The sequence below is a fragment of the Aricia agestis genome, chromosome 1 (assembly GCF_905147365.1).
Source record: "Aricia agestis chromosome 1, ilAriAges1.1, whole genome shotgun sequence".
Classification (NCBI taxonomy): Eukaryota; Metazoa; Arthropoda; class Insecta; order Lepidoptera; family Lycaenidae; genus Aricia; species Aricia agestis.
The window spans coordinates 1,885,015-1,900,091 of NC_056406.1; the positions used below are offsets into that span (position 1 = coordinate 1,885,015).

A 15,077-nucleotide genomic window follows, 5' to 3' on the forward strand; every position below is an offset into this window, starting at 1 on the left:
ATAACTATTAGAAAATTCTGTCATAATCTATCTTATTCCTAGTGTATCATTAACGAGTGTTTTTGGAGATTCTATGTACACTTTTAGAGACTTTATACATGCCAATAAAATAAAGTAGCCGTAATAAAATAACAACTAGAATAATTAAGTATTTTATGTTACACTATTTTAATTGACTTTATTATTATTGGATGGTAAATCAGTATTATGGTTAACAGGCAGTTTGTGTAGAATATTCTAATAATAAATATATATAGGAAACACTATACGGACGGTTGCGAATATGAAATATTACTATTTTCATTATGCTCAAACTACGAACAATAAAAACTACATTTGTGAAAAAAATCCTGCAAGAAAGCATATTGTTGCAAATAGCTGTGAGAAACCTAAACTATGCATATTAATATAATAAAATTTTATGCATCTTTTGATTTAGGTTTGCAACTTTGCATGATTATTATAATTAATATTATAATGCTAATATAAGAGCCTCAATATAAATCATACTAAAAACTTCGTAAAATTAAATATAATATAGTATACGCTATTGTAAATGAATAATTATACTAAGCTAGGAATTATTATAAAGCATTTGAATGTTAAGACTCATAAAGAAGGATGATTACATTTTAAAAACTTATAATTTAATCTATATTTACAATGCAATATTATATACATGGCGTGTTGATGTGTGTCAAGGAAAAACAAAAATACTTATTATCGTCTTTTAAACAATAAACAGGCATGATCTTACATTTACCCTGTTTTAACACAATGAAATTTTACATCGCAATCTACATACTGCAAAGCAAAGACGGAGAGGTATGCAACTGTAATTGTAGTCGATGAAATTACGCCTCTCACCAGTCCCACTCAAACAAAACTACGCCCTACTTATATAATGCGAGGGCTGTGAATATCAAAATTTGTATTAATTAAAGTGCTTTGATTATAGTATAAGGCTGGCCGCAATATACACGTTTTCTGTATTCGATTTCCGAATTCGTTTTCGGTATTATGAAATCCGAATGCAAATCAGTAGAAAATACATTAACTGGCACACACATTCGCTTTTTCCCGTACTGAACGAATACCACACGTACGTTTCAAGTGCAAGCCGGCGCGTTAGTGCGTGAAAAAAACGAACGTTTGCGCTAGTCTCACGGAATTCCAAATCGTGATTCCACATTAGGAAATCGTATACGGAAACCGTGTGTATGCGGCCAGCCTAAGCCTGTATTGTTTCTTTAACACACACAACCACACCGCAGTTACAATACTAGTCGGCACTTGTTGTTACATCTAGTTATCTATACACTTATCTACATTAAGCCCGTCACAGACTAAAGCTATAATATATATTAATATATTTATAGCTAGACATATTTTCTATACTAAATCCACATGTCACAGAAATATATATTATAGCTGAGTGTGTGGTCACGCGAAATTAGTATAGAAAATATATATTAATATGGCGAGCTATAAATATATTAATATATATTATAGCTAAGTCTGTGACGGGCTTTACACTTACACCTATTTGGACAGCAACATTATTATTTCAGGGAAAGATTCGTTATTATTTTCCTAATTTTATTCAACCAATAAATAGCTGCCTATAGAAATATCAGTATATTTCTTGGAAGAGTATGCCAAAAATGTTGCCGTCCGCCATTATAATATTTGGCATAACTCACTGGCTAACAAATATAACATTTATATTAAATAAACTCATCTAGTTGTACTATGTAGTCGAGAGATTGAGTTTTGCAATACATCTACTCTCAAAAGTTTGTATTGCTTGGGTTTCTTGTCAAGCCGTCTTACCATAGCTTATAGCCAAAACGCCATTCCATCTCACCAATCACAAACGTTTAATGAGGAGAGGAATGGCTCTTAACTTTTTTGAACTCATTATGGTCCAAACAATAAGACGAGTCACAAAACTTCATAAATCATATTCATATTATTAAATATCGTTTGTTTGTGTAACTATGCTTCTGGTTTGGACCATAACATTATGAGTAAGCTACAACATATTAATAGTTTGAGTGGAAAGTTCCTACTTATTACTTCACTACCAAAATCACCGAGTCACTGAACACAAATTTTGACAGTCATAGATACACATATCTACGTAGCTCTGAGCCAGATTCACTTTTTAAACATTTTTATTTTAAACCCACTCTTAAATTTTTTACTAATTCCTATTACGCACGTAACACTCTGTTATTAAACAAGTCATTAAAATTAATCTATTTAGATTTTTGAATTTTAGAACGAATCTGTTGTGGGTTCGACATTTTATACCATTATATGTGAATACCATTTTGTAGTTATATTATGTCTATTACCATTCCTTCAAAAATATATGCTTAGTCTATTGACGTCGCTTGCACATAGATCGTCCATCTACTTCAGCCACATTACAAGCTGATCTCGTTGTCATCATTGAGTGTGATGCTGTTGTCGTTGGCCGCCAGTTTGAGCAGCGTCTTCTTTATCCTCAGCATCGGCAGCCGCACGTCGGCATTCTGGTGCCAACACTCCTTCATGAGGTTCGTCAGACCGACCATCGTCTGAAAATATTAAGTAATGAGTATTTAGAAGTGCGGACTACATTAGTAATAATTATTATAAAAAATTTGCGCTATACAAACATCTTTTTCGTACGTCTTCTTTGCATTAATCATTATGTTAGGTTTTCTATTGTAGTTTCTATTGAAAACAAAAGTTCCACAATAATGTCTGCTGAATAATGGACTTACTTATTACATTAATGTATTCATAAGTAAAGTTTACAGACTCAGTGAAACTAAAAGCGACAAAGGGCCTACTAGCTGTTAATTCCAAATTATGTATTTATATTAATTAATAATTATAGTTTGTGCGTTTTATGATGATGTGCGTGATACATTATAATTGATAATAGTAGGGAAGTTACCTGACAAAAAATAATCTATAGTTTAAAAATATCAAATCACTTCGTAAAGGAATTGCAATCGAAATTATCGATTTCGTACTGACGTTTCAGTGGTGCCGGCGATTTAAGATGGCCGCCCTTTTTTATCGATTTGATTTAGATTCAACAGAGTCAATCTCTATTGACATAAGTTCCGTTTCATGCATATGTAATTTTTCAAATGTTTTCGTAACAATAATTTTATACTCCTATTTCACAGTTAATATTTATATTTTTTATTAATAAGTTAGCATTTAACATCTTTTCATTTTTATTCATTTACAATTATAAGAAACATTTGTTTTTGTAGATGGAATATAATTTATTACATTTTGATTTTTTCTGTTTTCTTGTAAAAAAAAACCCGTAGCAAGGAACATGAAAACTGTCACCCATATCATCTTAGAACGCACAAACTATAAATTATTTTGAATCTTGCATTATCGCCTTTCAAACGGTGTGCCAAAAAAATGGTTTTCGACAGTTACACTTCTTACATCATCAATCAGAACCACACCTAATCAAAGTGGTTACGTACTTTTTTGGTCTTGTATGTAATTAATGTATTTAGTATACATACCGGGTGGGTGTGCAGCGGGGGCTCCGGGCGGGCGCGCATCTCGCACACCACCTTCCGCATGTCGTCGAAGCTGGGGTCCGGCGGCACGAGGTCGTGGTAGGGCGGCCAGGCCTCGTGCGCGGGCTGCGCGCGCCTGCACACCTCCCACAGCACGAGCGCCAGCGCGTACGTGTCGCACTTGCGGTACGACTCGAAGCATTTTAGGTTCATGCTGAAATGATGAAGGTTTTAGGGCTGGCCGCATACCCACGTTTTCGGTGTTCGATTTCCAAATTCGTTTATTACTGTATTCGGAATTTCGAATGCATGAAATCATTTTTTCAATGCAATCGTCATTTTCCGAACGGATCGAAATCCGCACGTTGTTTCAAGACTTTCAAGTGCAAGCCGGCACGTTCGCGCGTGCAAAAACGAAAGTTTGTGCTAGTCTCACGGAATTAAAAATTGTAATTCTACATTAGGAAATCGAATACGGAAAACGTGTGTTTGCAGACAGCCTAATGCACAGTTGCTGAGATTTTGACACGAGTTTATGTTTCACGCTTTTGATATAATGTTTGTGTCACTATACTATAACATATCCATTATATACCTTTATAAGAGGGTTAATGTAGTAAACATTAACCCTCATTACATTTCATTCCCTTAAAAGCCTCCCTACCTCTGATCCAGCATCTCTGGGCTCATGTATCTCTTGGTCCCCTGTCGCGGGTTGTGTATCTGGTCTGTGGCGACGTGTTGCCGCGTCACCGCCAGCCCCAGGTCGGCAATGCAGCACTCCCCGTTCACCTTCACCAGGATATTCTTAGACTTGATGTCGCGGTGGGCTATCGCCGGCTTACCCTGAAATTCGTAGATGAAAATTAGTAATGTTTTATTGATAAATTGGTTTTAACTGTAAAAAAATATCAGTTTGTATAGATTCTACTATATGCGGCGGCGCGAATGCGCTGTTTGGAGGCTTCATTGCGAGGTGACAAGCAAATGTATGAAAAAGACAGCGCGACCGCGCCGCTATTTAAATAAATCTTAGATACATTTGCTTGTGTTCTCACGGTATAAGGGCCAAAACGCGCGTTTGCGCGGACTCATATAAATCCACCTAAGCCAGCACTGGAGTCAAGAGATTACGGGGTGGAGCTGGACTTATCGCGGCGCAAAATTGGACAAGTCACATACTTTGAGGGGCACTCTCCTCAAAGTATATGATAGCCCAAAAATACATATTATTACGCAAATTTTCGGCCGACGCGCCAAAAAAAGACGCATATTTAAGGTACGCGCATTTTGACGCAGCGCTGCAGGGCGGCCTGCCTTTTCCATACATTTTTTTACGACCGAATTGGCGATTAAGTGCACAGATATACAGCTTTAGGCAGCCAAGTGCCAACACACAAGTAATCAAGTTTATGAGGTTGTCACAATCACCTGTGTCCCGTGTATGCAAATTTAGCCAGCAATTTAGGCAAGAGTGAAGTCTTTAAGGTCGTCACTCACCTGTGTCCCATGTATATCGGTGTGTAGATGCAGCAGGCCGTTGACGATGGACAGGCATATGACCATCATCTGTTGTCGGGTGAGCGTCGTCCGCGCGAGGTGCTCGTACAGCGAGCCCAGCGGGTGGTAGTGGGTTATCAGCCACAGCTGCGAACACAATATGAGGTTATATGGTTTTTCAAATTTTGGAACTTAACAATATATTTTATTATACAATATACTAGATGCGAACTTCATTGCACCAAAATTCGTTTATAGCGTGGGAACCGTACATTTTTAGGGGATAAAAAGTATCCTATGTCCTTTCCCGGGACTCAAAGTATGTCCATACCAAATTTCAGCAAAATTGGTTCAGCGGTTTGGGCGTGAGGAGGTAATAGACAGACAGACACACTTTCGCATTTATAATATTAATATGGATTTTAGAAATCCATGGCACTAAAGACGTGTTTGGTAGTGTTGCTGCAACGAAAGATAAAGTATGAAGCAGCTTAGTAGAAGTTTTTTCACAGGTTAGGCTTTAATTCATCAAGCCCCATACGGTCACCAAGACAATAGAAATTCTAGTGTCTCGTTTTCCACGATCGATGGGTTAAATGTCCCTTATTGTCTTGAATACATCTTGCATATTATAACCTCAATATAATATACTAGATCACGCCCGCAACTCTGTGGCGCCAAAATTCGTTTATCGGGCAGGACAAAAAGTGTCCTATGTCCTTTCCCGAGTGTCTCCATACCTAATTTCAGCAAGTTTGGTTCAGCGGTTTGGGACAGACACACTAGCAGTATTAGTATGTATCACCTGCGTGCAGCTGTTCCGGCTGGTCATGTCGCTGCCGACGTAGGCGAGGATGTTCTCGTGCCGCAGCATCACGGTGCTGTACACCTCGGTCTCGCGCCGCCAGCTAGCCTCGTCTCGCGAGAAGAATATCTTCACCGCCACCGCGTCGCCGCACCACGCGCCGCGCCACACCTCGCCGTAACGACCCTGCCACATATACAAGTTCAAGTTCCCAAAATAAAAATATAAATTGTTTTTTTTTTTTCACTTCTTTTCGGCCATAGGAAAAGGACAACGTTTGGGGGATCTCTAATTGGTAAAAATGACATTTTACTTGCACGTATATAACATCAAGATTTCCATATATTAAAGTATGATGTAGTAACTGTTAAGGAACAACTGACCACGCAACTTATTTCTTACTCATACCTGAATGCACTGTGCAGTTGTTTGAAGAGGCAAAAGAAAGAGAGACAAATGGATCAATGGAGGAATTTCTGCCAGAGTAAGCTAGCTAAAGAAAAGTTAAGGCTTGTCTATAGTACTTGTGCATACTTCCGAAATATTAAATCATAGTTACGTCTAATAAAGACGCACCTTTAGGATACCTTAAAAACAAAAAAATACACATTTTTTGTGAACCGTGAACACATTTGCAAACACACCTTTCCTATCCTGTCCAGTAGGGTCACTTGCTTGGATAGTGTCCTCTGCACCATGAGGGGCAGGCCAGAGCCTGAGCCCGATGTCATGGAGCACTCAAGGTACTCCCGGAGTGTGGAGTCACCTGCTGCTACTGCTCGGAGGGCTGTGGAGCCTTCTGCACCTACAAACATTAACATATATAAGGCATTTTTTAAAAGTGATATACAAGCAATTCAATCCGGGAGTTGACAGTATGTTAAAATTTAAAATAATTATTACATTTTATAGATTTATTGATAAAAACTCTAAAAAAATACAAATAACGAAAAATTTATTATTGATTTACTTTATTTTACATTGAAAAAAAAAATGGATTTATTAACTGTAAGAAAGAGAAGTGAATGGAAACGCTAATCTGAAGCAGTGACATCATCGTTCAGTGTCAAACAAAATTGACAGTTGTTAGGTTAAACAGAGCATTATAGAGTTTTTTGCTGCCTGTCCACCAGGGTATTTAACGTTTCTGTGGCGTTACCCACAATTCGCCTAACAATCCTGCATCGCGCTATCGAAGTTTTTGAGAACGGTAAGATATATACAACGTCTAAAATGACGTCAGTGGGCTTCGGCCTGACCGAGCATGCTATCTCTCTCGGTAGGAAGATCTCCCTTTTCGGCCGGCACTTAACATCGTTAAATTCCCCATTCCACTTGGATTAGAAAGACCACTTACAAGTTAAGCTTTTATTGACCGTCACGCGGTTTTCGAATCGAAAATCGAAATACACATTGTACAGTAAACTATTCTTATAGTTAATTTTGTGCTTTGATTACCTTCATAATAAGCACTAGTAACAGGGGGACTGTACATGTTGGCAGTGAAGTATTTGGAATCCGCGCCGAGCTTCTCCGCCGCTCTTGACACTCTGAGCCTGAAAAATCATTATAATAATAATATCTATGGACTCTTCACACCACGTCAGTCTGGCCCCAAGCTAAGTACCTGAAGGACAGGTACCAGACAACGGAATATATATATATATTTAAGATTTTTATTATATGATACACATATTTAATACACATTCATAACTCAGGAACTTTTGAAAACTTTTTGTTCCGTCGGCTGAATTCGAACCCGCGACTCTCGGCTTGAGCTACCAACAGCCCACCAACTGAACCACAGAGGTCGTCATTATTTGACAATATAAAATTTTTTGCAAAAACCAAACATAGCTATTCAATGTGTATGTTAAGACTTTTCTTTTTAACCCATCAATCCCCAAGTGACACCCGGCTGTTGCATAACAATTGAAAATCTATTGGTCTGCGATTCCCACAATTGAGGTATTACTATTTTATGATACATTTATTTAGTTCAATTGATTATCGTTAACATACAGATTTAATTAAATTTGAACAGAGTATCACATAGAAAGCAATGTAAATTACCTGTGCGTCCGCCTCAACAGGAATATAACAAAAGCGGCCACAGCGACCAACGCCACTGCACATGCTGCCACTCCAAGCCACAGTCTCCAGGCTGTGGCTTCTAGAGGTTCAATTGCGGTGTCTGCAGAGAGCTCGGGGAAGTCTCCATCATTGCACATGTCTCCTTGACAACATGTTACATTCAGCTGGCCGGCATGCCGTTTCCGAGGACTAAAATTATTTATCAGAAATAATTATACTGATACTCCAACATCCTTTGCTTTTGAATTGGGGTGAAAAACTATAATATTATGTGAAAAATAAATCAAAATTGGTGTTGCATAGTCATGAATAAGAAACCATATCAAAATTTAAGGCTTCCCAATCACATAATATATATTTTTAAACAAAATATTATACTTATTATTTGAGAACATATTCAAGAGGAACAGAAGCTCACCCTTGATTAGTTTTACATGTGAACTGATAGTGGTCCCGGTTGGTGCTGCATCCTCGCGTGAACCGCAGCTCCCCCTCCTCCCGAACCGTGGACTTGAAGCAGTACAGCGCTGCACCGCACGTCTTGTCTCCCAGGTCACTGTCACCACACTCGGGAGGCTCACATTGGTGGCATTTGTACCTGCATATAAAAATGTACTATCAGAGAAGTTGATTCCTATGCAAATCAAGGACCTAAGTAGTTTGGTTGCGTTACGTCAAACCCAGCTGACAGATCACAATTAACATTGAATTGACATATTCGACCAAATAACAATGGTCTGTCATTTGCATAGGAATCAACTTCCTTGATGGTACTATCAGAGAAGTTAAGGCCTATGTAATTTGGTTGTGTATAATATCTCAATTATCTCAATATGTAATAAGTAGACATCGAATTATATGCATTTGCATACTTGCATATGCAAATGCATATAATGGCATTTTTTTGGCGTTAGTACATATTTTGGCAAATCGTGCATAGTGCATATTTCAGAGGTTTTATGCCCCCGCAGTCTCCAAACTAGCTATCATATTAATACACACTTATGTCACGAAATAGAGGCTTGATTGATCAAAAATCTAAATAAGTAAGTACTATAAATATTTGGCCCCATCCTTATTAACTTAATTTAACAACATCATTACAAATAAAGTAGGTAATGAACTTCCATGGGCACTAAGATTTCTATCGGAAAATGTTGGTAGAAAATTATTGGTAAAGATAAGAAACAAAATCCTGGATTTGATGGAATGATGAATTTTGGCGCATTTATTGACAGCACCACAGAAAAACTCTTAAAAAGCCGTAGATTTTAACAATAAGTCACTTTTGATTGTGCATATTTCGGCTACTTTTTCGTGCATATTTCGGCACATTGCATGCATATTTCGTGCATATAATCCGATGTCTAGTAATAAGTATCTCAAACCGTACTTAACATTAAATTGAATGAACCGTGGTGTATAGTACAAGTTTATGCACCCACAAACGACGACCAGAAAGACAATTTTTATGAACTCCTGAATACAATCCTGGAAAATGTAGACCATAAAAATATAATCGTCATGGGAGATTTCAATGGCCAGATAGGCAAACATAACAACAAGAAAATCCATACAATCGGAAACTTTTGTACGTGGAAACCTAACGATAATGGCCAGAGATTACTCAACTTTGTCCTCCAAAATAATCTATTAGTAATGAACACGTTTTTTAAAAAACGTGAAAGCAGAAAATGGACTTGGGTCTCACCTGATGCTAGTGTAAAAAATGAAATTGACTTTGTTCTCTCAAATAAGCCAAGAACATTTAAGGACGTAGACACAATCAACCAATTTAATTTCAATACAAATCACCGAATGGTGAGAGCCAAGTTGTACTGTAATATTTCAAAGACTCCACGTAGATTCTATTGCCAAACACTGAGCAAACCTACATTGCTACACATTCCTGAAGAAGTCCTCGATAAACACGCTCCAGCACTTACCAAACCCATTGAGTCAGAAGAAATACAACAAAAATACAACAAATTAGAAGACATGTTACTTGACAATATAGTTAAAGACAAAATAGGACCTGCAGCTAGAGAGCTTTACTTATAATAAGAAAATTGCTTTTAATAAACCAAAAAGAAAACGAAATTGCACAAATTAGTAAAGAAATTAACAAAAGCATTAGAAAAGGAAGGATCTACGAACTAATAAAATAAAATACTATATAGAGAAATCAGGTGGGGTTAAAAATGCCATTAAAGAATTAAGAGATAACACAACATGGATACCAAATCTAAAAACTGAAAGTGGTAAATTAGAGGCAAACAGGAGAAATCTAATAAAAATAGCAACAGACTTTTATAAGAATCTCTATGAAAATGACAGTGCGTACCCAGACTTGGAAATAACAAATACAGAAACCGGTAATACAGTTCCTCCGATCCTGGAAAGTGAGGTAGAAAAAGCTATTCGAACACAAAAAAACAACAAAGCAGCAGGCGATGATAAAATTACCAATGAACTTTTAAAAGGATCACTAAATCTTATAAAAGCACCTCTCACAGATCTATTCAACGACATAGTCATCAAAGAGATTACCCCTACACAGTGGTCAAAAAGCACAATTATACTTCTACATAAAAAAGGTGACAAAAATCAAATAAATAACTATAGACCCATTAGCTTGTCATCAAATATTTATAAAGTATTTGCCAAGATCATCCTGTCCAGAATAGAGAAGCAGTTAGATGAGAACCAACCAGAAGAGCAGGCAGGATTTCGTAGTGGATATTCTGTACTTGATCACATACATGTAGTAAGACGAATAATAGAAAAATATAACGAATATAATTTTACATATTACCTTGCATTCATCGACTTCAGCAAAGCCTTTGACTACCTTATCCATCAAAAAATTTGGGAGGCTTTAGAAGAACAGGGAATCGATAGCAAATACATAAAAATAATACGAGGTATATACAAACAGAGCATTGCATGTGTACAATTGGAAAAAAAGGGGGAACCTTTTAACATACGAAAGGGTGTAAAACAAGGGGATCCACTGTCGCCAAAAACTTTCTCCGCTGTACTTGAGAAAGTATTCAGGAACCTGTCCTGCATAGTTAGCATAAGCACGTAGACAAACGAAAGAAACTAAATTTTGACAGTTTTACCGGAAAAACATTGGAGTAAAAGTTTCTTTCGTATCTCGATATCTTTCGCTTTTGAAAATCTATAAGTCAAGCATGACGATCCGCTTTTGACATTTAGTTTCTTGATTCTGTTTTTATTTTTATTATGGCACTTGGCTATAAAACCATAGTCAGTGTCGAGTAAATGGCGGCAAATTCAAAAAATCGATGTATAGCAACCCTGTCTATAGCCGGAATTATAGTTTTGATCTACAAACTACGAATAATAAAGTTCCTTAGTTTTTATTATTCGTATTTCGTAGATCAAAACTATAATTCTGGCTATAGACAAGGTTGCTACACGTCGATTTTTTTAATTTGCCGCCATTTACTCGACACTGGCCATGGTTTTATAGCCGAGGTACCATAATTAAAAAAAAAGAACCAAGAAACTAAATGTCAAAAAAAAATAATTGCCGTTGCTATGGAAAGAGTTTCTTGTCTTTGTCCATTGAAACTCAAGTCGATGGGTGGTGCCATGCTCGGGAATAAGATATGTAGACATGGGAAAGAAACTGCCATTACTTTCTTCCGAAGAATCGACTGGGAAACCCCGTGCTAGCTACGCAGGGAGGGTTATGGATTGAATATAAACGGATTAAAGCTCACTCACCTCAGATTCGCTGACGACATTGTACTGTTTGCATCATCCCCAGAAGAACTGAATACAATGATCAATGAACTGGCTAAAGAAAGTGAAGAGGTAGGGCTTAAGCTCAACTCGGAAAAAACAAAAGTAATGACAAATGGACCAAAAAATATAATAACAGTGGGAAATAACGTAGTTGAATATGTGGAAGACTCGGTCAAATAATATCACCATATGAGACGATAGCTAAAGAAATAGAAAGAAGGACTATTGGAGCCTAAAGGAAGTGATGAAAAATAAAGATATCCACATACAACTAAAAAGTAAACTTTTCAATACCTGCATACTGCCTGTTTTGATATACGGAAGCCAAACATGGTCTCTAACCAACAAACACATCGCTGCTCTGGCGACATGCCAACGCTCAATGGAACGCAGTATGTTAGGTATTAAGAAATTGGATAAAATAAGAAACGATGTTATAAGAAAAACTACCAAAGTGCAAGATGTCACTGTTAAGGTCAGAAAGTTAAAATGGAGATGGGCTGGCCACACCATCCGAGGAGTAGGAAAATGGAGTGAAAGAATTATTTCATGGTATCCTAGACATGACAAAAGGAGTAAAGGTAGACAGAGAAAAAGGTGGGCTGATGATTTTAAACCAATTGCTGGAGTAACTTGGAGGAGAGTGGCCAGAGACAGACGAGAATGGAAGAGGCTAGAGGAGGCCTTTGCCAAATGGCAATCAGAAATTGATAAACTTATCTAAGTTTATCAGAAATTGATAAACTTATATAATAAAGCCTTTATTTCAGAATTAATACAATGTTTATAAAATATGCTATGTTAGTTACTTATCTAACTAACATAGCATATTTTATAAACATTGTATTAATTCTGAAATAAAGGCTTTATTATTATTATTATCTCAAACCAGCTGACACTTGGCAGATTATTGTACTAACCATTCTTTGGTACTAACAATATATTGACATAACTCAACCAAATCTGCCATCTTCCTATGTATAAATTTTTTCAATGGTACATTATTTTTTGCATGGTCAATAAAAGTAATAGCATTAAATAGTGCAATAGGAATGAACACAGTAATGAATAATAATATTACACCTGCATTTTCCAAGTTTTGACACACCTAGATTATTCACACATACTTAATAAAAGTATTCTAGACAATAATTTATAAGCTCATATAAAAATGTTTCAGCACCAAATAAATTGCAAGATAAAATTAAAAATACCAATGATATCTGCAAAACTGGTAGACTTTCATAATATCATAAATACCTTTTTTGAAATTTTCTCCTTGGGGCAGCAAAGTAAAAGATTATAGACATTAGACAAAACTAGTGTGTATTTGTTATTGCAATATGACTAATTAGTGATTGTACAGCAGAAAAATGTTTAATGCTAACATTTTCCTACTGAACAATCGCGGAAATCGGAATAGATTTTAATGAAAAGTCCTCTTATAAAATTACATTGACAAGAGTAGCAAATGTCCAATACAATAAGTTATTATTTACCTGATTGTAAAGCAATGCATTGTACAATATTAGGGCTGCCATCAGTCATCACCCAAATTGCCTCTGCCGGTCAGGCAAGACAAAATTCCTGGACATTTGGCCAAAATGTAGTTATTTTCCGGACACCTCTTAAAAAGTATATACGATTACGCCTTACGTTTTGGCAATTTTTGCTAAAACATCTTTCTTTTCCGAAGATTTTTAAAAAATCCTATAAGTCCGGATTTCACCCGGACAATTTTCAAAAACCCAGCCGGACGCGCCCTGGACGCCCTTCAAACTAGAACAAATCCGGCGATACCCGGACGGATGGCAGCCCTATACAATATGCACATTATTACAAATAAATTAATATCTTACCTTGGTGGTTGCTGAACCATCATCATCTTTTTATCAATGGATATATTGGTGTCACTGATGTGATTTTCTGATGTTGGTCTCTGTAGGGATCCATCGTCCAAGTCATCCAGAGTGATCCCAGCTACAATGTTTGATGAAATAGTAAATATAAAAAATATAACCTGACACCTTACATATTTCTATGTACTTAAATTGAACTTCATTATATCATAAAGAAGCACTCAGATTTATAGGAATTACTCGGTTAATTAAAAATCGTATCAAAGTTTTTCGTTTATGCCTAATGAATAAACAATAAAACCAAAATAAAACAAACGCACTGGCATGTATGGAAGCCCTCATAATTTTCAAACCTCTATTGACTTGGCGAGTATCAATTTATTAAAAAACTTTCACAGTCTGTTTTAATTATTAACAGAGAATATTATTTTAACAAAAACTTACCATTACAAGAACTTATTAATAAAAATATGAGCAAGTATCGTATGATAACAGTGTCCGCCATTCTTCGTACATCATAACAATGCAGAACGGATGTCATGACACTACTTTTTGGATTTATTTTAGGATTTCGTTTCAGTATAATTCTAATATTTGTTTATAACTGATAACTAAATAAATTGTTATATTTAATTTAATTAAAGTATAGTTGCAACACTTTTTATAAAGATATTTATAAATTTTATTGGCTCAGTTGACTCTCTCTAGTATTTCCTATAAGTTTAGAAATATGTAAAGTGGCCCATTCACTATCCTTCATTGCAGTCAGCATACCTCACACATTATCCTGCTTTGCCGTCCATCTAGGGATGTGATATACTTGCAAAATTCAATATCAGGGCTTCTAAGTACGAATACGTAACGAAACGAAGCATGTAGGCATGCTCTACGTAAAAAATTAAGATGGTTTTGTTCAGAGTACAACCTTCTAAAGTGTAATTTGAGGAAGAAACAATCGTCTTTTTAAATGACACGGCTCACGTGTCATATACGCCACACGTTAAAAACATATATATGACATGGCTGCCGTGTCATCACTGAATCAGTTGAACTATTTTTTTATTTACACAATTTTGCTCCTTATTTCCATACATATACAAATTGAAGTCCTATGCAAGTATTTTAGGGAGTCTTTCGGGGCTCGCTCGCCACGTTCATATAAAGCCTTGTCGAACTGTATTTAAAAATTGCGAGACGTAGCTTTTGCGGCGGTACCGACCAATGCGGGCCACGGGTATTAATCTACACTATATCTACACTACTATTATAAAGAGGAAAGATTTGATTTTTTGTTTGTTTGTTTGTTTGAGTCGAATAGGCTCCGAAACTACTGGACCGATTTGAAAAATTCTTTTACCATTGGAATCCTGCATTATTTCTGCTGAACATAGGCTAATTTTTATTTTGGAAAAATATAAGGTTCCGTAAGGTATTTGGGATTTTCGGACGCAAGGTTTAAAAAATCAACCAGAAAAGTTACTTATTTTGCGTACGCTG

General features: G+C 36.4%; 1 protein-coding gene across 1 annotated transcript; it reads right to left on the bottom strand.

Annotated features, from left to right (window-relative positions):
• Window positions 1-1,487: 1,487 nt before the first annotated feature.
• LOC121733742 (activin receptor type-1) lies at window positions 1,488-14,087 on the bottom strand. Its single transcript, XM_042124096.1, has 11 exons — window positions 14,025-14,087; window positions 13,581-13,701; window positions 8,363-8,542; window positions 7,924-8,133; window positions 7,309-7,406; window positions 6,495-6,655; window positions 5,851-6,036; window positions 5,046-5,192; window positions 4,210-4,391; window positions 3,549-3,759; window positions 1,488-2,585 (listed from the first exon to the last, which is right to left on the bottom strand). Exons 1-11 carry the CDS (start codon window positions 14,083-14,085, stop codon window positions 2,433-2,435), a joined length of 1,710 nt encoding a protein of 569 aa, XP_041980030.1. The 5' UTR covers window positions 14,086-14,087; the 3' UTR covers window positions 1,488-2,432.
• Window positions 14,088-15,077: the final 990 nt, after the last annotated feature.